The sequence below is a fragment of the Gracilinanus agilis genome, chromosome 4, assembly GCF_016433145.1.
Source record: "Gracilinanus agilis isolate LMUSP501 chromosome 4, AgileGrace, whole genome shotgun sequence".
NCBI lineage: Eukaryota > Metazoa > Chordata > Mammalia > Didelphimorphia > Didelphidae > Gracilinanus > Gracilinanus agilis.
The window spans coordinates 371,782,193-371,806,686 of NC_058133.1; the positions used below are offsets into that span (position 1 = coordinate 371,782,193).

The window sequence follows — 24,494 nt, forward strand, 5'->3', positions numbered from 1 at the left end:
ACAGAAGAGACTAAGAAGTCTATTTTAAAAATTGAAATAAAATTATTTATTTTATAAAAACTGTACCTTCCATCTTAGAAACAATACCATGAATTGGTTCTAAGACATAAGAACAGTGGGGGTTAAGTGACTTGGCCAGGGACACACAGCTGGGAAGTGTTTGTTGTCAAATTTAAACCCATACCCTCCCATCTTTGGGCCTGGCTCTCAGACCATGAGCCACCCAGCTGGCCCATGAAGTGTCTTTTTATTAAAATAAAAAAGTACCCAAATTCCCTATTCTGTTGCAATAATATGCATTTAGTTCACACATACCTGCCATAGGCTTCCCTACTGCTTTTTCTGTGTAGCTATAAACAAAGCCAAAAAGCTATGATCTGTCATATCACACACCATTGTTAGATCAAATACCTGCACTGGTCGATCCAATTCCTGTGGTGAGCACAGATCTTGGAGTAATCTTTGCTGCGTATTTGAGAAACTGAGATTTCCCTGTACCAGGGTCTCCAACTAATAAGAGATGAGATTCACCTAGGAAAAAGTAAACATGCAAAGCTTTCACATTTCTATGAAAGACAACATGGGGAACTTTTCAATTGACTAAAAATTTTTTATTTTATAATAAAAGATTTTCCCATTGTTATGATTCATGTTCTTACTCTTCTCTCCCCTCACCCCCATAGCCAATGCGCATTTCCACTGGTTTTTACACATGTCATTGATAAAGACCTATTTCCATATTGTTGATAGTTGTACTAGGGTGGTCGTTTCGAGTCTACATCCCAAATCATGTCCGCCTCAACACATGTGTTCAAACAGTTGTTTTTCTTCTGTGTTTCTACTGCCATATGTATGAATATGAATAGCTTCTTTCTTTTCCATAAGTTCCTCAGAACTGTCTTGGGTCATTGCATTGCTGCTAGTACAGAAGTCCAATACATTCTATTTTACCACAGTGTATCAGTCTCTGTGTACAATGTTCTTCTGGTTCTGCTCCTTTCACTCTGCATCAATTCCTGGAGATCTTTCCAGTTCACATGGAATTCCTCCAGTTTATTATTCCTTTGAGCACAATAGTATTCCATCACCAACAGATGCCACAAGTTGTTCAGCCATTCCCCAATTGAAGGCCAGTTTTTTGCCACTATGAAGAGTGAGGCTATAAATATTTTTGTACAACTCTTTTTCCCTATGATCTCTTTGGGGTATAAACCCAGCAATGGTATGGATGGATCAAAGGCAGGCAGTCTTTATAAAAGACTTTACAAAAGTCTTTATAAAAGCCCTTTGAGCATAGTTCCAAATTGCCATCCAGAATGGTTGGATCAGTTCACAACTCCACCAGCAATGCATTAATGTCCCAATTTTGCTACATCCCCTCCAACATTTATTACTCTCCCCTACTGTCATTTTAGCCAATCTGCTAGGTATGAGGTGATACCTTAAAGTTGTTTTGATTTGCATAGTTTTGATTTCTTTATCTGAAAATTGCTTATTCATGTCCCTTGCCCATTTTATCAATTGGGAAATTGCTTGATTTAAAAAAAAAAGTTTTTTTTAAAGAGTAAATATTTTCTAAAAAAAAAAAAAAAAAAAAAAAAAGAGTAAGTGAATTCTAGGAAGGGTAGGCCCTGGAACTATGGTATAGAGAATAATGCAGGAGAGGGGGGAGAAGGGGAAAAAGAGAGCATTCAATCATGAAATGAAACTTTTTGAGTATATACTCAAATTTTTTCTCAACACAGAAATTATGATGCTAAAATTTTATACTTAATGAATGTGAAATTCAAAAAATTGTACCAAGATGGGTTCTCTTCTATTATTTTCCATTGATTTAGGCTTGCATGTGACTTTTTCTTTAAATGCTCATCTACTAACTGTCTTCTTCCTTTTGAATACCTAATCACTTTCCCTATATTTCAACAATTAAGTAGCAGAAAATATTTCATATATCCTCATACACAAACATGTATATAAAATATATATATACATAGATATAGACAGATATACAATGAACATCTTCATAAAATATGCAGTATTTGAGAATAGCATCTTCACTTATTTATTTATTTGTTAGAGCAATTTTTTCCCAGCGTTACATGATTCTTGTTCTTGCTCTCTTCCCCACTCCCCTTAGCCGACGTGCATTTCCACTGTTTTCTTCATGTGTCATCGATAAAGACCTATTTCCATATTATTGATAATTGTTCTAGGGTGGTCATTAAGAGTCTACATCCCCAATTATGTCTGCATCAATTCATGTATTCAAGCTGTTGTTTTTCTTCTGTGTTTCCACTCTCAAGAGTTCTTCCTCAGAATTGCTCTGGATCCTTGCATTGCTGCTAGTACAGAAGTCCATTACATTCGATTTTACCACAGTGTATCCATCTCTGTGTACAATGTTCTTCTGGCTCTGCTCCTTTCACTCTGCATCAATTCCTGGAGGTCTTTCCAGTTCACATGGAATTCCTCCAGTTTATTGTTTCTTTGAGCACAATAGTATTCCATCACCAACAGATACCACAATTTGTTCAGCCATTCCCCAATTGAAGGGCATACCGTCATTTTCCAGTTTTTTGCCACCACAAAGAGCACAGCTATAAATATTTTTGTACAAGTCTGTTTATCTATGATCTCTTTGGGATACAAACCCAGCAATGCTATAACTGGATAGACAGGCAGTCTTTTATAGCCCTTTGAGCATAGTTCCAAATTGCCTTCCAGAATGGTTGGATCAGTTCACAACTCCACCAGCAATGCATTAATGTCCCAATTTGGCCACATCCCCTCCAGCATTCATTACTCTCCCCTTCTGTCATTTTAGCCAATCTGCTAGGTGTGAGGTGATACCTCAGAGTCGTTTTGATTTGCATTTCTCTTAATTATTAGAGATTTAGAACACTTTCTCATGTGCTTATTGATAGTTTTGATTTCTTTATCTGAAAATTGCCTATTCTTGTCCCTTGCCCATTTATCAATTGGGGGATAGCTTGATTTTTTGTACAATTGATTTAGCTCCTTGTATATTTGAGTAATTAGACCTTTGCCTGAGTTTTTTGTTATAAAGATTTTTTCCCAGTTTGTTGCTTCCCTTCTGATTTTGGTAGCATTGGTTTTGTCTGAACAAAAACTTTTAGTTTGTTGTAGTCAAAATTATTTATTTTACATTTTGGGATTTTTTTCCTAACTCTTGCTTGGTTTTAAAATCTTTCCTTTCCCAGAGATCTGACAAGTATACTATTCTGTGCTCACCTAATTTACTTATAGTTTCCTTCTTTATATTCAAGTCATTCATCCATTCTGAGTTTATCTTGGAATGGGTGTGAAATGTTGATCTAGGCCCAATCTCTCCCATATTGTTTTCCAATTTTCCCAGCAGTTTTTGCCAAATAGTGGGTTTTTGTCCTAAAAGCTGGGCTCTTCCGGTTTATCAAAGACTGTCTTGCTGAGGTCGCTTACCCCTAGTCTATTCCACTGATCCTCCCTTCTGTCTCTTAGCCAATACTATACTGTTTGATGACTGCTGCTTTATAGTATAGTTTAATAACTGCTAGGCCCCCTTCCTTCACATTTTTTTCATTATTTCCCTTGATATTCTTGTTCTTTTGTTCTTCCAAATGAACTTTGTTATAGTTTTTTTCTAATTCAGTAAAGAAGTTTTTTGGTAGTTTGATAGGTATGGCACTAAATAGTTAATTTGCGTAGGATGGTCATTTTTATTATGTTAGCTTGTCCTACCCAGGAGCAATCAATGTTTTTCCAATTGTTTAGATCTAGTTTTAATTGTGTGGAAAGGGTTTCGTAGTTGTGTTCATATAATTCCTGTGTTTGTCTTGGCAGATAGATTCCTAAGTACTTTTTTTTGGTCTAGAGTGATTTTAAATTGTGTTTCTCTTTCTACCTCTTGCTGCTGTGATGTGTTGGAGATATATAGAAATGCTGATGACTTATGTGCATTTATTTTGTATCCTGCCACTTTGCTAAAGTTGTTGATTATTTCCACTAACTTCTCTAGGATTTTTTAAGTAGACCATCATATCATCTGCAAAGAGTGATGGCTTAGTCTCCTCATTGCCTATTTTGTTACCTTCAATTTCTTTTTCTTCTCTAATTGCTACTGCTAGTGTTTCTAGTACAATTTTAAATAATAGAGGTGACAATGGGTATCCTTGTTTCACTCCTGATCTTAATTGGGAAGGCTTTTAATTTATCCCCATTGCAGATGATGTTTGTTAATAGTTTTAGATATATAGTTTATTATTTTTAGGAAAGGTCCTTCTATTCCTATACTTTCCAGTGTTTTCAGTAGGAATGGGTGTTGTATTTTGTCAAAGGCTTTTTCAGCATCTATTGAGATAATCATGTGGTTTTTGTTGTTTGCTTGTTGATATGGTCAATTATGCGAATGGTTTTCCTAATGTTGACCATCCTTGCATCCTGGTATAAATCCCACTTGATCAAAATGGATAACCCTAATGATCACTTGCTGGAGTCTTTTTGCTAGTATTCTGTTTAAGTTTTTTGCATCTATGTTCATTACGGAGATTGGTCTGTAGTTTTCTTTCTCTGTTTTTGGTCTACCTGGCTTTGGAATCAGTACCATATTTGTGTCATAAAAGGAATCATAATTTGTATAGTATTGGGATTCGTTGTTCTTTGAATGTTTGATAGAATTCATTTGTGAATCCATCAGGCCCTGGCGATTTTTTTCTTAGGGAGTTCTTTGATGGCTTGTTCAATTTTTTTTTATATTGGATTATTTAGTTATTCTTTTTCTTCTGCTGTTAATATAGGCAATTTATATTTTGAATAGTATTTTTAAACGTAAATAAAATTCCCATTTGTGTGCCAAAGAGGACACATACTGCAATGAAGCAATACTTAATTCAATCTAACTTTAGTACTGTAAGAATTCAAAACGTTCTAAAATTTATTTTAATATTTGTATAACTACATGGAAGATGTAGGATTCAGAGCTGCTAAGAGATGCTAGAGATGATCTATTCCAATCTCTAATTTTATAGATGAGGAAACTGAGACCCTGAGAAGTTTAAGCAACTTGCCCATGGTCACACAGGTAGTTGCAAGTGTAGCCAGGGATTGAATGAAGAACTTAAGGCTCCAAATCCAATACTGCCTCTTTTGCTAATTCAGACACATGCCTGATATAGTGTAGCTTTTGTCTTAATATTATTGTAAGATCTACACTGATAATACTGTTTTAAAACACGATTCTTTTAATCCACTAGTTAGGATGGAACATATTCAATTCAGTTACAGGGAGAGCTGTTAAAGCTGGAATACAGTGACACTGGCAAAGCTGTACTACGCCCTTACAATAATCTTTGCTTGAATCTGTGACCTACAGGAATATCTCACTGCAGATGGTTCATTTACCATCCACTGGCAGAAGGGGAATCAGCAGGCAAAAAATTTGGAGCAGCAGGTCTAAGGGACTTGTGCTAACAGTCACAGATGGAGAGGGAGCTGGTATTGTAACATTAAAGAGCGTTATTTCCTTCTTGCTCTCTTAAAGAAAGGCTGGGAACCCTAGTACAGACTTTCCCCAAACACACACCAATTGGAGTGCTAACAATTTATTCTTGGGGACAGGCTCCACTGAAAAAATTTTGTTATATATGAGCCTTTCAGAAGTTGTGTTTTGGTGGATATTTTGAACTATTACCAGAAACACACGAGGTTGTTAGCAATAATGCAACTAAGACAGTTCTAGGCTTAAAAAGACGGCTACGAGAACCCCAGTCTTCACCAAGGAGCTTTTCACTGAGGAAAATATCCTTGTGCCCTCCATATATCATCATGTGTTCCTTGGAACATGGGAACAGGGACTAACCTCTGACTCTCGTTCCAGTGGCATCTGTCCTCTGGACACCGCCAGCAAGCACCATGGCGACTGCAAGCTTTACTAGATACATCCCAAAAACCTGAGGACACAAGCTGGCCAGGATTTCATTCCTTCCTAGGAAAAGGGGTAAAAAAAAAAAGACAGCAGTGATTTTCAAGAATGACTTACATGATAGTTGACATCCCCAATGGTTTCTGTGAACAATTATTTTACCATCTCTATCCTGCTTGAAGGACCCTTTTTGTTTTGGGTCTGGACCTGTGATTTTATTGGTGTGGGGAATGCCTGATATGAAAGTTTCACTTCTGCAGACTTGCAGCTTGTGTGTAATTTCATCCTCTCCAAGTGCAGACCAGTGCCCTGGGAGGTTAAGGGATGTGTTGATGGGTCAGACACAGGGCTTTTCCTGACTCCAAGGTCAACCCTATACTAGGGCCACTTTGTGATGGTCTCTCTCAAGAAGGAACAATTGAAAAGACAGCATAGGAGTTGGAATCATTTTGTTATGGTTTAAACTCCAAGTTCCCCGTCTCCTAATTTCAGGCAAAAATGAGTTTTCCAGGCACCATCTGCACTGTGCATCAAGTTTAAATATTAATACTCATCCAACTTAGGAGGTAATATAGTAAGGGTTGTTTGTTTTTTTTTCTCCTTTTATTTATAGTCTTTAAAAATAGTTTCTGCCCCATGGCCATTGTTTCTTCACCATCTTCTCCTATCAAGACTGGTTCAGGCTGAGAAAGTCTGTGGCTTACAAGAGGAAGTTCATTAAACTCTTCACAAATGATGCCTTAACAGTGGAAGCCTGTCTCTGAGCAATGCTCTATTTGTGGCCTTCAGAACTTTTCCCTAGGGGATGAAACAAGCGGTAAATTATGCCTTCTGGTCAATTTAGGCCCAGTTTTGAGAAACTCTATACTAAGTTCTGTCTTATCTATAAAAAAGACCCAAATTTAGTACTGGCTTGATAGGACAGTAAGAGTATATATTACAAGATCTGGGTCAGTCTCTTGTCTTCCAAACTTTAAATAAATAATGTCAAAGTACTTATTTGCCAGTCTGTTTTATTGGCAGAGAAGACAAAACACTGGTCCAGGAGTCAGGGAGAATTTAGTTCAAATCCAGTAACATTTGTTAACTATATGACATATAGCAAGTCTCTTAACCTCTGTCAACCTCACTTTCCTCACCTATCAAATGGAGAGGATAACATCACCTGCCTCCTAGAGTTGTGAGAACAAAATGAAAGTAATATTTGTAAAGTGCTACGTAAACCTTAAAGTATTATATAAGTACTACTATTATTATTATTGTCTTGAATGAATTAGGTTATGAAATGAAGCCTGTGACTCCTGTGTTGTCTATTTACTCCAAAGAGGTTTTTGGAGAAAAGAAACTTTTAGTGAATCTCTTAAAACTGACTTCATTATATTTACAATTATAATATTAATAACCTCTTTTTATACTGATGAGCACCTGCTGTTTCAGGAATATTCCACTTAATGTTGCTAACTGGTTCCAAAAAAAACTTGAGGTGAAACAAGATTTCAGGGGATTGTTTGGTCAACTTCAGGATTGTTCAAAATGGAGGATGTGGTTCTAGGTGGGCAAAACCAATCATTACAGAGATAAGTCTGCAGCCAAAGTATTGGGGAGGTAGATCAGAGAGGGAAAAGGGTAGCTGGAGAGACAAGAAGTGAAGTCTCAAGTCACACTGCACAGGGATTGTTGATATAATCTGACCTGATTTTAGGGTATAAGGTTTGGCTAAAATATATTAATGGTATTTTTGGTCAGATCATTTTAGTAAGGTGTGCCTGTATTTGGTTTGAAAGTGGTGGAACTTGCTTTTTGCTCCTGTGTATTTGTGTTCTAATTCCCTTTTCTAGAGGTCAAAAGTAGTCCAGTGTACAGGTGAGCTTTATCATGATCCAGGTTGACTAAGAGATGGGGACGTGGAGCTCCTCTCATTTTTGGAAATCCTCAACCTCTAATTCAACACCTAGTAGGAAATAATTTTAGATACTTTATCTTAAAAGATGAAAAAAGAAATCAGTTGCCCAATGTTGGGGAAGTTATAATCCATCTCCTCAGAAAATCTGAACTGGAAAAGCAAATTCTGCTGCAACAAGTGGAATAATAGGGAAAATGACTGGTGAGAATGGGAACCAGACTCCCCTTATTCCCTCATCCTTCTTCAAGAGACTGAAAAAGGCTGATCCATTAAATGACTTTGAACATGCAAAAATTGGGCTGAAAGTTTAAGAAACCTTGAACATTTTCTTGTTATCTTTTCCTTTATGTTACAGAAATTCCTTTGTATTTATGAATAGGATGGTGCCAGGTAAGGGTATGGCCCTTATAAATGAACCATTTGTACAAAGTACTTAATATCTCAAGGGCAGTATGGTATATGTAGTGACTAAAGACCTAGATTTGGAATAAAGAAAACCCAGGTTCAAGTTCTGCTTCAGACTGACTATATAATCATGCTTGCAAATCACCCAATTTCTAAGGGTCCTAGAGAAATTTCTAAAAATATAAATTGTTGAAAATCAGGAATTTGGGGCAGCTGGTGGTTTAGTGGATTAAAGCACCAGGCCTGGAGAGGGGTTGGACCTAGGTTTAAATCTGGCCTCAGATGCTTCTAGCTGTGTGTAAGTCTAAGTAGTATATAAGTAAGTGTCTAAATCTTCTAGGTTGGGTAAAAGTCACTTAACCCCAACTGCCTAGCCATTGTCCTTTTGTCTTAGGACAAGAAACTAAGAAAGTAAAGGTTTAAAGGGAAAAAAAAAACCCAGGAAATTCCCACACCAATGAAATCACAAGCCTGGACCCCAAAATTCCCCAAACTTTAAAAGTTATGTTATTTAACAGCTTATGAAGTGAAGAGAAAACATGCCACATTTCTTTGTGGTACCTTTAAGAGATGAATAAAGACTAAGTGGGCAGAAGGCTTAGCTGGTATTGTGGATATAACCTGACCTGATTTTAGGGTAACGTTTGAATAAAATGTATTAATGACATCAGTCAGGTCATTTTAATAGGGTATGCTTATATCTGGTTTGAAAGTGTTAGAACTTGCTCTCTGCCCCTGGTCTTGTCTTCTTTAATGGAGGAAAATAAGCCAGCCACCCCTGACTGAAATTTCAAGTTCCCCCACAACCTTAGGAAATAAAAGTGGGAACAATCATTTCCCTCCTCACTTTGTGTATTTGGGTTCTAACTCCCTTCTCTAGAGGCCAAAAGTAGTCCGATGTCCAGGTGAGCTTGATAATGATGCAGGCTGCCGAAGAGATGCCTAAGCCACAGTGTTGTACTGGGCAGCAAGCACGACGAGTAAAGGAAATTTAAAAAGGGGGGTGGTGGTCATTGAAAGTAATGATTTGGTCTCGGTTGGAGCTGTTGCAGGAGGTATTAAATGTCCACAGAAGAACTAATAGAGCTCGGGGAGAGAAGAGAAGAGGAAGGGGAAAGGGAGGAAGGGAGATGAAGGAGAGGAGAGGGAGCCAGCTTTGCTGAAGAAGAACGTGCCCCCGGGGGAGCAGATTTAGAAAAGAGACACCGGAATAGTGACCTGCTCCTCGCTTCATTTTACAGCTCACAAGTCTAAGGCTCACAGGTGACGCGCTTTGCCCAAGGTCCTTAGGATGCCACCAGGCAGAAAGGCAATGGCAGGATTTGAAGCTGGTACTATAACTCCAAACAGAGGACCCCACTCGCCGTACCATGACTCCTCTGGGGGACAGGGATGGTTGGATGAGTCGGGCACATGATTATAACTCAGACTTGCCTGATCCCAGAAAGGTGACTATTCCACAAGCTGGCAGAAAGCTCGGAGATCATCGAGTCCAGCTTCCACATTTTAGAGGCAGTGAGAGTACAGTGGATAGAATGCTAGATCTGAAGTCGGGAAGACCTGAATTCAGATTTTTCTCCAGAGAATTGCTGGCTATATGTCCCTGGGCAAGTCCCTTAATCTTTATTTGCACAGTCTGTTTCCTCATTTTCAAAATAGGGAAGATAATAATAGCAACTACCAGCCAGCCTGGTTGTGAGTATAAAATGCAGCCCTTTTTCTAAAGCATTTTGCAAACCTTACAGCACTGTGTAAAAGGTTGGTTATTGCTGTTGTTTTGCAAACGAAGGCCCAGGGAGGTCAAGTGATTTGAATGTGATGGCATAACAATGTCATCCTGCCCTAAAGAAATGATACATGTGAAGACTTCAGAGAAGCATGAAGATTTATATGAACAAATGATGGGTAAAATAAGCAGTAGCAGGAAAACAATAAATGCAATCACTACAATATAACTTGAACAAAAAAAAAATAATTTCACTAAATAGCATAATTATAGTGAATGGCCAAGTTTGGCCCTGGAGAAGTTTTCTAAAAAACATACTTCCTTTCTGTCTTTGCGGAGGTGACAACTATGGATGTGGAATCCTGTGTATACTGTTAAACACCCTTGATGTGGACTGCTTTTATGGAACTGTTTCATTTTTTTCTTTTGTTTTAATTCTTTGTTATAAGAGGTGGCACCATGGATAGGCAAGAGGCACAGGTATATTAAAAACGATGCTAATAGGTCAAGAGATGGGAAGTCCTGAGTTCAAATGTGGCTTCAGACACTTCCTAGCTCTGTGACCCTGGGCAAGTCACTTAACCCTCATGGCCTAGCCCTTATCACTCTTCTGCCTTGGAGCCAATACATAGCATTGATTCTAAGAGGGTAAGGGTTTTTTTTTTTTTAAATGATGCTAATATAAATACTTTTTAAAAGAGGGGTTAAAACTGAATAAAAAAGAACTCCAATATCATCTCTTTAGAAGGGACAAGCTAGAATGGAAACAAAGGAGTTTTCATTGAAGCCTACTAACAAAGTTTTTTTTGTTTTTTTTTTTTAAACCCTTACCTTCCATCTTGTAGTCAATACTGTGTATTGGCTCTAAGGCAGAAGAGTGGTAAGGGTAGGCAATGGGGGTTAAGTGACTTGCCCAGGGTCACATGGCTAGGAAGTGCCTGAGGTCACATTTGAACCCAGGACCTCCCATCTCTAGGTCTGGCTCTCAATCCACTGAGCTACCCAGCTGCCCCTCCCCCACCCCCTTCACTAACAAAGTTTTAAGGATAACAAAGGTTTAACAAAGGTCTAAAGATATTCAACATATAGCATAGGGTTAGGAATGTACAAGATGACCTAGAGAAGGAAATGTTCGTAACTAGATATCTGTACTGTTGGGGATGAAATGGATTTAATGGACAAGCTGGTAATCTGTGATAACTACTTACATAAATATTCTGTACACCAAGATTTAAAGCATTTTTGCTTTCTAAATGGCTAAGTTTGTGTTATTTTTTCAGATTCCTACGGAAGAATTACCAGAAACAGGTAGAGAGCAAAGTGTATGGGTCCAAAAGAGGCAATTCTTATGTCTTGGTTTGGTAGCAGTGAAAAGGACCAGTGACTACATAAAAGCTACTTCATATTCAAGAATTTCTGAGTAGTTTCATCACTGAAGGAAATGCAGTGGAGTGAAAACTCTTACCAATCCCTACTTTTAGAAACTGGTTCAAGCTCAGCTTGAGATGCATAGACCTAGCCTGGAGAGAACCACGTGAGATATGTGTGAGATGCCTGGGGGGCAGGGGGGAGTGCAAAAATGTTAGCTATTATTGTTAAACTTGCATTTGAATGTTAATAATGTTAATTCTTCTCTGGTCTGGAATCCCCCAGAATTGCACTAGCTCGGTTCAAGCCCCATTCTGGCCTGGAGCACCCCCAGAAGCTAGTTGTTTATAGGATCTGTTGAGTTTGTTTCATTCCTGGATGAGGACAGGGTTGCCTTGAGGAAATAAGTCCTTTGGTGTTGAATAAGCCAGTATCAAAGAGACTTGGTACTAACCTCAAAGACTGGTTCAAAACCCAAATTCTTAGGCTTCAAGCTAGTCAAGATTTTTGGAATCAAAACTAATCCAAAACTGAGCCAGCCAGTGGGAGGATGGTCAAAGGGTGAGGCATATAGGTAAAATTTATAATATTTTCCAGGCTTTTTTTTTGCCAAGTAATGAGCTGATTTTAGCTTGAATTAATGATACTCAGGATTCTATTTTATGTTTTGTAGAATAAGAAGGCTTTACCAGTTTATATTACAAAGGGAAATGTTTGCTGTCTTGCCTTGGTTTCCCACTCTGTAAAATGGAGTTAATAAATAGCATCTTAAAGCACTATGTAAATGCTAGTGATGATGATGATGATGATGATGATGATCTCCAATTACCATTTTCTTTGTTTCCTTCCCAAGGATACTGTCTTGGCTGAGGAAGGACTTCTCCCTTTCTGGGTCATCTGGTCAGTACTGTACTACTTCAACCTTTGTGTGCAGTGAGTGAAGCATGTTTTGACAGTCTCAAATACAAAGTACTTAAGAGAGTAGGACAACAAAATTGTGCTTCACTATCCTCCTTTGCCAACATGCAGAACTAAGAAGTAAAGTTGTAATGAACAGGAAGTGACTTTGGTGTTAAAATGGAAATTCTTCCAAACAAATGCTCAAGTGGTTATTTGAAGAATGTCAATGAAATTCACCTTCTGAAATTAAAAAAAAAATCTTTTCATAAATTGAAATGAATGGTGGGCCTTTCTAGATAAGGCCATGAAGTATAGAATTCATTAGCAGATTAAGAGGGACTATACCAGTGATGGCAAACCTTTTGGAGACAGAGTGCCTGGCCCTGCCCCCACCCCATCCCCAGAACAAGTGCCATGACCTGCCACCCCTGAGTGCCAGACCTGCCCTGCCCCCCTTGTTTGCCCCACACAGGAGGGAGGAAGCATTGCTATTGGGCTGCTGGGCAGAGGGGTGGGTGAAGTGAGGAATGTCCTCATCGAGTGCAGAGAGGGGGAGGGGAGTGGCCCGAATGCTCTGCTCTCCTCCAGCTCTGCCATCTGTGAGCCACCCACCTTACCTCCTGTGCACTCCCAGTGGCTGTTGGGCAGAGGGGCAGGGATGGGAAACAATGTCAGGCACAGTGAAGAGGGGGAAGGGAGCAGCTCTGCCAGAGTCCCTCTGTCTTTTTAGTAACAAACTGGGGGTGGGGTGCACAGCTTTGTGCCCACAAAGGTGGCTCTGTGTGCATCTTTGGCACCTGTGCCACAGGTTTGCTATCACTGGACTATAACCATGTGTGTATAAATATATATATATATATATATATATATATATATATTTTAATATCTGGGTCTACTAGAAAGAATAAAATTATGCAAGAAAAATGGTTCCATAATAGATACCCCATGGCTATGAGAAAGGGAGTAATAAAGAGTAAATTGCCCATATATAAATACTATTATCAGCATTAATTGCTCAGATTTTTAAAAAAGATAACCTATCTTTAGTGTTTAGTGAGATGACAAATATCTGATTAAAATAAGAACCAGAGCACACTACTAACACTTTTATGTCTAAGAATATGCTATGATTTTGATTTAAAGGCCAAGAGATTTATATTTAAAGTTGGGCATGTCTTAATACCTAATTATAAAATTTCTCTTACTAGCTCATTTTTTCCCCCCAGAAGATACCTCTAGGAAAGAATTAATGATGAAGAACTGACATATCTTAGGAATTAAAAGGTGGTATACTGATTTTAAAGTTTTAAACACAATTAAAAAAAAACTTGTGATATTTTAACATGCGTAATTACATCATAGCAATTTATGTTAAGACAGAGGATTTTTGCTATTTGATAAAACCTTTTCCCTGAACTATACGAGTTTCTTCACTAACATCTGTCCTTTTGTTTCTTCCTCATCTTCTTCTATCATATATGTGTACAGATGTTTTCTGATTTAAAAACTTTAGCTAAAATATTCACCCAAAAAAGATATAATTACAAAAGTATAATATTAATCTAGAGGAACAACAGAATTTTTTAAGGGAGATCCTGTGTATTTAATTAGATGTTGTACATGTATTCCTTCTGAAACTTACAAAAGATACTGTTCAGCTATAAGAAGTTAAGAGTTTCATGAAAACTCAACCTTAATTTCTCAAGAAGCTCTTTTAACATCCTATGATAGAAAGGCTTGCATTGCATAATAAACTTAGGGGCACTGATTCTGAGCCTATATGTACCTAGTTGTTGAGCTACTTGAAATTCTAATCTGTTCTAAAAGCATTCATGATATTTGAATAACAAATGAAACATCAGAGAAAACTACCCTCATTCACAAACCTGCCAAAGGGTCGCTCTTGAAATGTTCCCAAAAACTCTCAAATTCCTTGCGAACATCCTCATCAATGATGTTGCCTGTGGACTGTTCATTATTCACTTCAACATAATTGGCTTTCAAGACTATCTCCGCGTCACACCGAACATCTTGATGAAAGGGGTTCCACCGCTGCATCACTACCCCATAAATGGTGAGGTCATCACCTTGGGAAGAAAACCAAGTTAGTTAAGAGACCACACAGTGCCAGGCACATAGAAAGCACTTCATCAGTGCTAGTTGACTGACACAAGGTTCACAGGATTGCAGATTTAGAGATCATCCTAAAATGTCATTTGATTTAAATCTTAAAATTTTGTAGATGAGGAAAGTACTGAGTAGCTGAGCCAGAATATAAACTGTGGTGCTCTCTTACTACCTCCCCACTTATCTTAGATTTCATTTGCCATCTCTTCCCAGTCTTTGTTAGCCCAAAGATTATTTTTGCAGGAGAAAAAAGAAGAAAAATAAAAGATAAATAGTTCTGTCCTCAGTTACCACTGTCCAATCCACACACCTGTACGTGGACATCAGTATGATTCAACATGGTATCCTGCTGCACAGAATAAGGAAGATAATATAGTACTGTCATCCTCAGCCTTTGTTGTCAACCACATCTGCTCAGTTCCAGGTTCTATGTTTTAAGAAGTATATTGATAGTGTAAAACATACCCAGAGGAAGGTGACAAGGCTGGTGAGAGGATTCTTAAAGTCCAATCATACAACTATCAGTTGAAAGTGAAGATGAATACATAAGAGGGACATGATACCTGTTTTTGAAATGTCTGAAGGGGATTCTCCATGAAAAATAAAATTATTTTGTTTGCCTCCAGATAAAATAATAATAGCTGATACGTATATGTGTGCAAAGCACAATATTTTATTCGAAAGGGAAGAATTAGAAGCAATGCATTGAAGTGATAGTGAAGAAGATTTCAGCTTGATAGAAGCTATTTCAACAATTAGGGACATTTCAACAGGCTGCATCGAAGCCTGTTGAACTGGCTCCTGCTCAGGTACGGGTTGAACTTGATATCTGAGAGGTCATTTCTAGCAATGAAATTGTTTCTTTGGCAACTTGCCCATTCACTTGCATATTACAGTCTGAAAAGATGCATTTTTAATTAATTTTGTTTCTCCAGTGTGGATTGTTCAACTAATATTTTTGTATTCTGATGGATTGGACTGAGGAAGCTTTGAAGTACTCTTGAGTCTTAATGCAATTAGTATTATGTCAGCTAAAGCTAGTTGCATTTGAAGAACTTTGCCTTCAATGGGTCATCCTTCTTTGGTTTGGACCTTGTGCCCAGTTTCTTCCATGAAATTGGCAGCTGTGCGTACCCCCCAGAAACATCTGGTTGAAGGTCACCCCCAGGTGGGGTTATCTTCACAAATGGTTCAAACCTGAGAAGACACTATACTACCAAATTAGCCATCACCAGCAATGCCTGAAAGCTGCTCTTCTGAACCTCTTTCTGGTCTCATCTGCAAATACTCTTGGGATTATATGGTCTACCTACTTCCCTTGCCAAACTAAGATACACTGGCAAAGCTCTTCACTATTTTGTGAGATCACAAGTTCTTGTTGTCTCCCATCATCCACTGTTAACACTTAAAAAAATATTCTTATATTCTTTACTAGAATTTTTCCTATCCATCATCAGTGTCTGCTTAGGAGAGTAATGTATTTGCTGACTAATTTGGCTTCTGGCCTTTCTCAGCCTCCTTTTTGCTAAAATTTAAAGTTCTCTAAGATGGACAGGGTCAAGGTCAACATTTTACCTTAAACTTCCCTAAGATGAGATTGGGTGTTTGTCCCTTACATGGCTGAGATATACAGTTATACATACAATCCTTATCAAGTTCCCACTTATATACAGAAATGCCAATTTAATATGGTGTTCATAAAGTTCAAGATGTCTTCTTAGGTTTCTCCTTTGTTCTAACTTGGCATTTATTTTGATGTTTGCTTTAATTGTTGATTATCTGTCTACACATATTAATAATAATGATAATAATAATAACCAAGCATGCAAGAAAGCAATCCACCAAAGCACTTCGTATGAGGCAGGCACTATGTTAGACACTGGGAATAAAAATAAAATGAACAAACAATCCCTACTCAAAAAAGCCTACGTTCTAAGAGAGAGGTAACAGGACACAGGGGAATATAAGACATTTCTATTGGGCTTTCAAGTTTGCCAAGAGTCTTTGGTCATTTAAAATTCCCATCTCCCTCAATCCCCCGTGCCCTTGCCGGCCATCATGTTTTCTGACCGGGCCTGGCTTTGGCTTCCCCCATAAGGAAATGGCCAGGGAGCCCTGTGGCCGTCGCTACCACGGAGCCTGAGCTAACAAAGCTGGAGGGAGGCCGTGGCGTCCAGCAGTAACTGGTTGTTGGGGGTGAACGTATTGCTGGTGATGGCCTTTGTGCCGTTGTTCATTTTTGTGAGAAGCAGATGCTGCACTTTGCTAGGAAGTCTCAAAGAGGCCTCATGTCCCTGTGGGGCACGATGCTCCTAAGGATCTGAGGGAAGAGAAGAGACTGACATCCGGCTATCCAAGGTCCAGGATGTCAAGTATGAACCTCGGCCTCTTGAAGAGGATGATGCCAGACTTACAACTGGACACAGCAGGTCATCCACGTGGCTACAGCTGCCTGTGCGGAATGGAAGCCCTGGATGCCGCTCGTGCCTCTGAGATCGCATGCCATTCAGAAGGCCGGCACCCTCATTCCTTGATGGGCTAGAATTTCCGATCCCATCTGCTAGAGCTTCCAAACTCAAGTACTCCCTTCAAGGGCGTCCGAAAGGCCCTCCCTGATACCGCTCGATATGGAACTGGAGTCTCTGGCCAGACGGAATATCTACATCATCGGGAAGCACTGAGTGAACTGGCTACCGCTGTCGAAGCCCGTGGTGGAAAGTCCCGGCGTCAGCATCCGTGGGCAGCTAAGGATCTAACGCCATCTCCTGAAGTTTCCTCCCCAACAACTCTGCAGGTCACCGATCTGCCCTCCAGCCAGAGCAGGAGCCCAGCACTTCCTGGAGAGGAAGAGTTTTTTTGTTTTTTTTTTTAAACCCTTGTACTTCGGTGTATTGTCTCATAGGTGGAAGATTGGTAAGGGTGGGCAATGGGGGTCAAGTGACTTGCCCAGGGTCACACAGCTGGGAAGTGGCTGAGGCCGGGTTTGAACCTAGGACCTCCTGTCTCTAGGCCTGACTCTCACTCCACTGAGCTACCCAGCTGCCCCCTAGAGGAAGAGTTTTAAGGAGAACAACACACTACAAAGCACCCTTTGACTGAGGAGAGCCATAGCTCATGTGGCTCCAGTAAGAGAATCCAGGCTCAGTACCAGGGATTTCTCCAGGGCAGCAGCCAGAGCAGCACTGGACAGCAGTGATACCATGAGGCCCAGAATTCCTGCAGCGAATGCCTGGAGATCCTCCCTTGGCTTCTTCCTCTGGTCTGCTGTAGAACTACATATTAGGGGCAGTCTTTCCCCCTTCCACTAGCATTTTTATGGATTTGAATCCACATATTCTCCCTTTGTCACTTTTTCCTTACTCTAACTTGTTTTTGATCATGATTATTTTTTGCTCTCCTAAAGTCAGTTTTACTCTAAATGGGTTGGGGTGGGGGGAGGGCACATGATGGTAGAAATGGAAACCACAGAGCCTCTCTCTTATGCAGTTGGATGGGGACTCCAGCCCATGGACATGCCATTTAAAGTTATGGAATGAGAAGGGCAGGAGGAACTAGAATGTTGTACTTAAACCAAGCCCTGTTGAGATTTGTATTGTGTTTAGTGCACTACCTTGACCTTTTCAAATACTGTAGATCAAGGTGAGTGACCATGGGGAACTGTTGTGATATAGGCACTACTTCCTTATTCCCCCAATAAGTCACTACATTGGTCTCACTTTATAAACTAGTTATTTAATAAAACAGTTGCTAAAAAAACAAATATTTAAATAAATACATTTCCCATCTCCACCCCCCCAGACAGATACTACAGATATTATTCACATTTTAAGGATCAAAAAAAAAAAAAACACACACAAACAAACTAAGCCAGGCTAAAGTGATCTTTGTTAAAAGAGAATGAAAACTAAACCTTTGTTGACTTTTTTTTAGTACCTGAAAATAAGATTTGGCCAACTAGCAAGAACTTATTGTCTCCTACGTCCCCAGGGCTATTCTACATGTTGTCTAAGATATTAAAAAAAATTATTATTGCCCTCAAAGAATTTATAATGCAGTTGGAACATGGGGTGTTAATCTCAGGGTACAGCCCTAAATCCTTGCCTAGTCCTTATTTCACACAGAAGATATTTCTTTTGTGCTAGGAACTGACATTTCTTAATTTCTAATCATATATCTTCAGATCCTAACCCTGTATACTTAATATAGTGTTGGTGACGCAAAATGTTTTCCAGTTCTGTTAGTGCCAGAATACTTTGCCATTCCTAGGCAGCTTCACATGTAGTCTGCAGGCAGAACTTTGGCATTTTGCAAAAAGCACTCAGTAAATGCTAAATATGTAGAATTCATGTTGCTGACTCACAGACTGAAATATTACCCACATATATTTCTAGTCAGAGGGAGTTCCACCCAAAATGTCAGGAAGAACAGTGTTTAAACTAGGGGGTGCCCCACACATATAGTAAAGATCTTTCCAGAACCATTCCTCTAAATATTGAAGAAACAATGTCAAGAAAAATTGGCTAATTCATTGACATCACCTCACAAGCATTTCCTGGTGTGAGAATAGATGGCAAGTTGATTGATTGGGATCACTTTACCTGAAGCATTCAGAAGGTATAAAAATGCATTTTGGTTGATCCTTCTGGTTGAAAAGATTGTCTTAGATCATCTCTAAACCGATCACATAAAGCACTTGGATTTTATATTTAACACCTACTAGAGGGGATGTATTTTGTTTTGTGTGTTTTGTACAGTAAATAATGAATATGTTATAGGAATTCAATCACCATATCTACAAATATGTTTTAAAAAAACCTTTACTTTCTGTCCTAGTAACAACTTAGACAGAAGAGCAATAAGGGCTAGGCAAATGGGGTTAAGTGACTTGCCCTGTGTGTGTGTCTCTGTCTCTCCCTCCCCGCTCCTGGATCATCCCTCCAGCATGCTGGGTGGCCCCTGGCCAGCGAGGCTACATTCCCCTCCAGTTTGTGCTTTACCCCTACATGGGTCCCCCCACGGTCTCCAGCCCTCCCCTCGGCTCCTCAGCTCCCCAATACTCGTCTGTGTCCCCGTGGTTAGCACGATGCCAGGGGCACAGGAAGCACCTAATGCTTGTTCCATGAGGGACCGAAGGCAGGCCTAGAGAGACATCGACAGGGAGCTGCCTGGCTCCGTCCTCCTCTCTGTCCTATTCTTTGCCATCATCCTCAGGGATTTCAGCATTCACAGAAAAAGTAAGGGGCACGACTGTTTCCGGCTTAGAACTCTTCGATTCCTCGTCTTCTTTCAAACATAACCAATAACCGCACTTGTTGATTCCATCTCTACAACACCTTCCAACGGGGCCTGCCCCTCCCAATCTCTCTGGGGGGCCACCACTCATCGCACATCTAGGCACGTGGCTCCCTCATTCACGGATCTTCCAGCCACTCCTCCGAATCCAGTTCCAGCTCTTGTGCCAGGCACAGCCCCCCCTTCCCATTTTTTCTCACACGGTTCTCCCCTGGGGTCGGGTTCTAGCCACACGGAGCAGGCGGTGATGCGGGACCCGAGGACCGGGGAGAGCTTTAGGCCTGTATGTGCAGATAGGAGTGTGGTCGACCCAAAGCTGATAACTCATGAGAGCGGATGAAATAAAAAAGGTAAAGAAAATGGAGATGGAAGCCACGACGGCTGCGGACAGAATCTCGGGGAAGATTCCTGGTGAGGAGATGGAAAGAGAAGGACGATGATTTAGCAAAGGGGACTGTGGAGAAGCAGCTGCTCCAGCGGGGAAGAGGAGGAGGAGAATGCACAGTCCCAGAAGTCCTGGGAGGAAAGGAGAGTCAAGCCTCAAGGGGCTGTGGGCCAGGCCAAAAAGGATGGCAAAATTAAGAAGGACCCACACTGAGGAAAGGCCACCAACTTGGGCAGTTTAAGATATTGTTGGTGACCTCTAGAGAAGCAATTTCAGTAGTGACAGGGTCAGAAGGCAGGTGACGAGGGGCTGAAGAGCGAGCAGGGGACCTGAGAGTGGAAGCGCCCAGACAGACAGACCCTGGCCGTGAGGGTGGCTTTGCTGTTGTTTCTAAGGACAGCTGGAAGAGGAAAGGCCAGAGCGGAGAGAAAGGGACCGATGGGAGAAGCGACCTGAGGACATGTAGAAGGATGGAGTCAACATGAGTAAGAAGCTCATAATCAGTAACTTGAGAATAATGTATACATATTTTCTTCCTTTTAAAGCAATCTGATTGTAGGAGGGGTATATGTTCCATTCAACATGTTTAATCTGATTCTCATATCAAACTTCTGAGATCTGTAAGAGGAAGAAGTTATATGACTTGCCTGAAGTCAAACAGTTTATGACAGAATCAGAAAGAGAACTCGTGTCTCTTCCTGTGCTATTCCCTCATCTGGAAATGGTCATATTTCACGGAACTATTTTATCTCCCTGTTTCAGTGGATGATCAGAATTCTACGCAGTATGGAAGTTCCTGGGTTTTGGTGCTGCTTTTTGCCACGATGGTACTAACATTAAAAGTAGCTAACATTTATATAGTGGGTTATGGTTTTTATTGGGCTTTAGTACATTATCTAATTTGGTCTCTATAAGAACCTTATGAGATAAGTACTGCAGGTATATATGAGGATATTTAGGTTCAGAGGGCTGAAGTGTTCTTGGTCACCCAGGAAGAAGAAGGATGAGGTTAGATTTGAACCCAAGTCTCTCTTGACCCCTATTCCAGTACTCTGCAGTATATTACTCCATCTTTCCTAAGGGAATAGCCAGGGAAGACTCCATGCTTGTATCCACAATCCTTCTTTACTCTCCTGATCATCAACACGCTTTCACAGATGTAATTACACATGAGACAGTCCCAACCCACAGAGTCACTGGAACATTCAATTCAAATGTAGATTATGTTTTTTTTAGAAGTGATAATGGATTTATGCTGAGCTCTCCACACTTTTCTGGTTCCCCACATCACAAACAATATATCCATTCTCAAGACAGATGGAGCAGTTTCTCTCCATGTGAAGCTAAATGGTTGGCATGGGAATCAAATTCACAATCTAACCAGATAAGCTCATTGGTCCAGATTTCTCTGCATTTCTACAGACAAAAGCCCCTACAAGATCAAGCAAAAAGACACAACCAAATGGCATTCCATGCAAGAGGGTATACCAATTGAGAAAAGAAAGGGGAAGAGCACCAGAGACTCTTTACTGGGATAGGATTTTAATATAGGTCCAATGTGCTTTTCAATGTATTGTCCCCTTCTTGGCATTAGGATTTTAAAAATATATTTAAAAAAATTTTCCCCTTCTGTTTTTCACAGTTGTCACTGTTAAAGGCTAAAGTGTAGATAGAGTCTTACTTTTGATACATGCTATTTTTGTGATTCTGGGCAAGTCACTTAACCTTGAAGAACCCCAGGAACCTCTTCTAAGACTATAAATTACAAGCAGAGTTCCCCATTTGAAAGGAGAACTTAAAATTGGGGAGTTCCCTACATAGATGAAGTTAAAGGTCCAAAACAAAAGTGATAATACATAGAATTCTTAATAAGGAGAGAAGCCACATTCCTAATATGATTCCTTCTATATTCTATGAAAATAATGAAATGAAACAAAAAGTTCTTATTTCTAAAACAATTTTCCCCCTAGACCATAGTTTCCTTTTATAGGTAACAAAGGCTAACTGAAAACCTTACAGGAGCCTTTTTTTTTCCATTTTTAAATTTAAATTTATTTGCATATTACATTAAAATATCCAGGTAACTTCCTTCTCTCTCTCCCCTCCTTCCATTAGAGAAGGCATCATTTGACAAAAGGTTCTATGAATATGTAAAACTATGTCTTATGTCTTTAAGTTCTTTCTCTGGAAAAAGATATACACAGATCATTCTTCAAACATTATTTCTGCTGTATATAATGTTCTCTTGGTTCTGCTCATTTCACTCTTCATAATTTCATGTAGGTCTCTCCATGTTTTGTTTTGTTTTTTAAATTAGCCTGCTTGTCATTTTTTATGGCATGGTAGTATTCCATCACAATCATGTCACAGTTTGTTTAGCTTTTTTCCAATTGATGGGCACCCTTTGGATTTCTAGTTCTTTACTACCACAAAGAGAGCAGCTATAAATATTTTAGATTCTTTTTCTTTTTCCCTGATCACCTTAGGAAATAAACTCAACAATGCTATTTTGGGGTCAAAAAGTATGCACAGTTTTATAACTCTTTGGGCATAATTCCAGATTATTCTTCATAATGATAGAATCAGTTCAGTTCCACCATCAATGTATCAGTGTCCTCATTTTTCTAAATCTCCATTTGTCATTTTGCTCTTTTATCATTTTAGTCAATCTGAGAAGTGTGAAATATCTCAGAAATGTTTTTATTTGCATTTCTCTAATCAATAATAGTTCAGAGCATTTTTTTCCACATAGTTTCCTACAGCTTTGATTTCTTCAACTGAAAACTGTCTGTTCAATACCTTTGGACCATTTATCAATTGGGGGATTCTTGTATATTTAGCAAAGTTCTCTATATTTTTCAGATCTGAGACTTCTAATGGAAAAATTATCTATAAAATTCTCCCCCCCCCAACTTACTACTTTACTTCTAATCTTGGCTACATTAGTTTTATTTGTACAACCCCTTTTTAATTTAATGCAATCAAAATGATCCATTTTATATCTCACAATGCTTTGTTCCTCTCTTTTATTCGTAATTTCTTCTTCTATCCATAAATCTGACAGGTAGTATGTTCCCTGTTCTTTTAACTGCTTATGATATTTAGACATCTCTATGTATCCATTTTGAACTTATCTTGGTAAATGGTGTAAAATATTGATTTATATCTAGTTTGTGCCAGACTGTTTTCCAGTTTTACTAACAATTTTTACCAGAGTGAATGCTTATTCCTCAAACTTGCATCTTTTACAGCAGCTTTTCAAGTCAAAAATCTAAGTAATTTCCCAAAAAACATTTCTATATTCTTAAACTTCTTTGTTTACTACCACTCACATTCTCTCTCCATTAACATGTAAGTTCCTTGAGAGCAGGAGCTGAGTTATCTCCCTGCCTTTCTTTGTGCCCCCAGTGCTTGGCAACAGCACAGGGCCAGGAATGTGTCAAGGATTGGATCTGGTAGACAAGAGTACGGGAAGAACTATGGACAGAGGCTCCGAATATGAAATGGGAGGCAGCCACAAAAAAACAAGCATTCCAAATAAAAAATAGACTAGTAGAGTCAGAGAGCTGCTTAAGTGCAGAGCTAAAGGCAAAGAAGAAAGGGAAAGAGATCCCCAGTCCTAACAGAAGATACCATTAAAGTGCTGTATTCAATATGCCAGCAAATTGGGAAAACTCATCAGTGGCCACCGACTGGAAAAGATCAGTTTATGGCCCAATCGAAAGAAGAACAAGACCAAAGAATGTTCAGAGGACCAAACAGTGGCCACACTCCACCTGTTAACCAAGGTTATCTTTAAGCCAGCTTTAGCAATGTGAACTGAGTATTACTGGGGAGCAGTGAAGCTGAAGAGGATGCTTAATTAAATACTTTGGTTACATAATGATACGAAAAGGAGACAGCAGAGAAAAAGACAGATCAACAGCGGCTAGCGCACCAGGCCTGGAGTCAGAAGGCCGGGCTTCATAGGTGGCCTCAGCTACTGCCCAGCAAGGTGACCCTGGGCAGGAGGAGAGGGATTTCAATAGCATCTGCCACCCTGCTGGGCTTCAGATCCATGGAAAGAGATGCCTTCACCCCTGCTACCCTGGTGTTCCATCCCTGTTCACGCCCTTGCCTGCCTCTCTTTGTGTGTTATCTCCTCCTTCAGATTTCTCTGGCCTTCAGGGCAAGACTTTTTTATTCATTATATGCCCAGTGCTCAGCTCAGTGCCCAGCACATAGCAGGGGCTTAATAAATGTTGATTGGACTAACATATAGCAGGCATCACCTCCAAATAAATTACCTATTAAGTCAAACCATCAACCTATTAGAGCAAAGATCAAAGCCAATACAAAATTAAAAGAATAAAAACCATAAGATATAGTATGCAACAAGAGCAACTCTAACTTGAACTATTCAACAAGCTGTTGACATCTAAAATGAATAAAAGGATCAAGACTAACAGACCATCACAATTTCTTAATGAAA

The 24,494-nt window shown here is 39.5% G+C and overlaps 1 protein-coding gene and 1 pseudogene across 2 annotated transcripts in view; one reads left to right on the plus strand and one right to left on the minus strand.

Moving 5' to 3' along the window:
- The window catches only part of MCM9 (minichromosome maintenance 9 homologous recombination repair factor), a 168,971-nt gene that overhangs the window by 115,926 nt on the left and 28,551 nt on the right, over positions 1–24,494 (minus strand). The window contains exons 4-6 of one of the 2 annotated variants that reach the window (XM_044676842.1): positions 14,106–14,306; positions 5,855–5,980; positions 412–531 (exon numbers count right to left, since the gene is read on the minus strand). In XM_044676842.1, the coding sequence (XP_044532777.1) occupies positions 412–531; positions 5,855–5,980; positions 14,106–14,306 (447 nt within the window). Of the gene's footprint in view, positions 1–224; positions 532–5,854; positions 5,981–14,105; positions 14,307–24,494 lie in introns of those variants that run through there. The other variant, XM_044676843.1, reaches the window with a different exon arrangement.
- On the plus strand, positions 16,216–17,236 carry LOC123244619 (annotated as a pseudogene).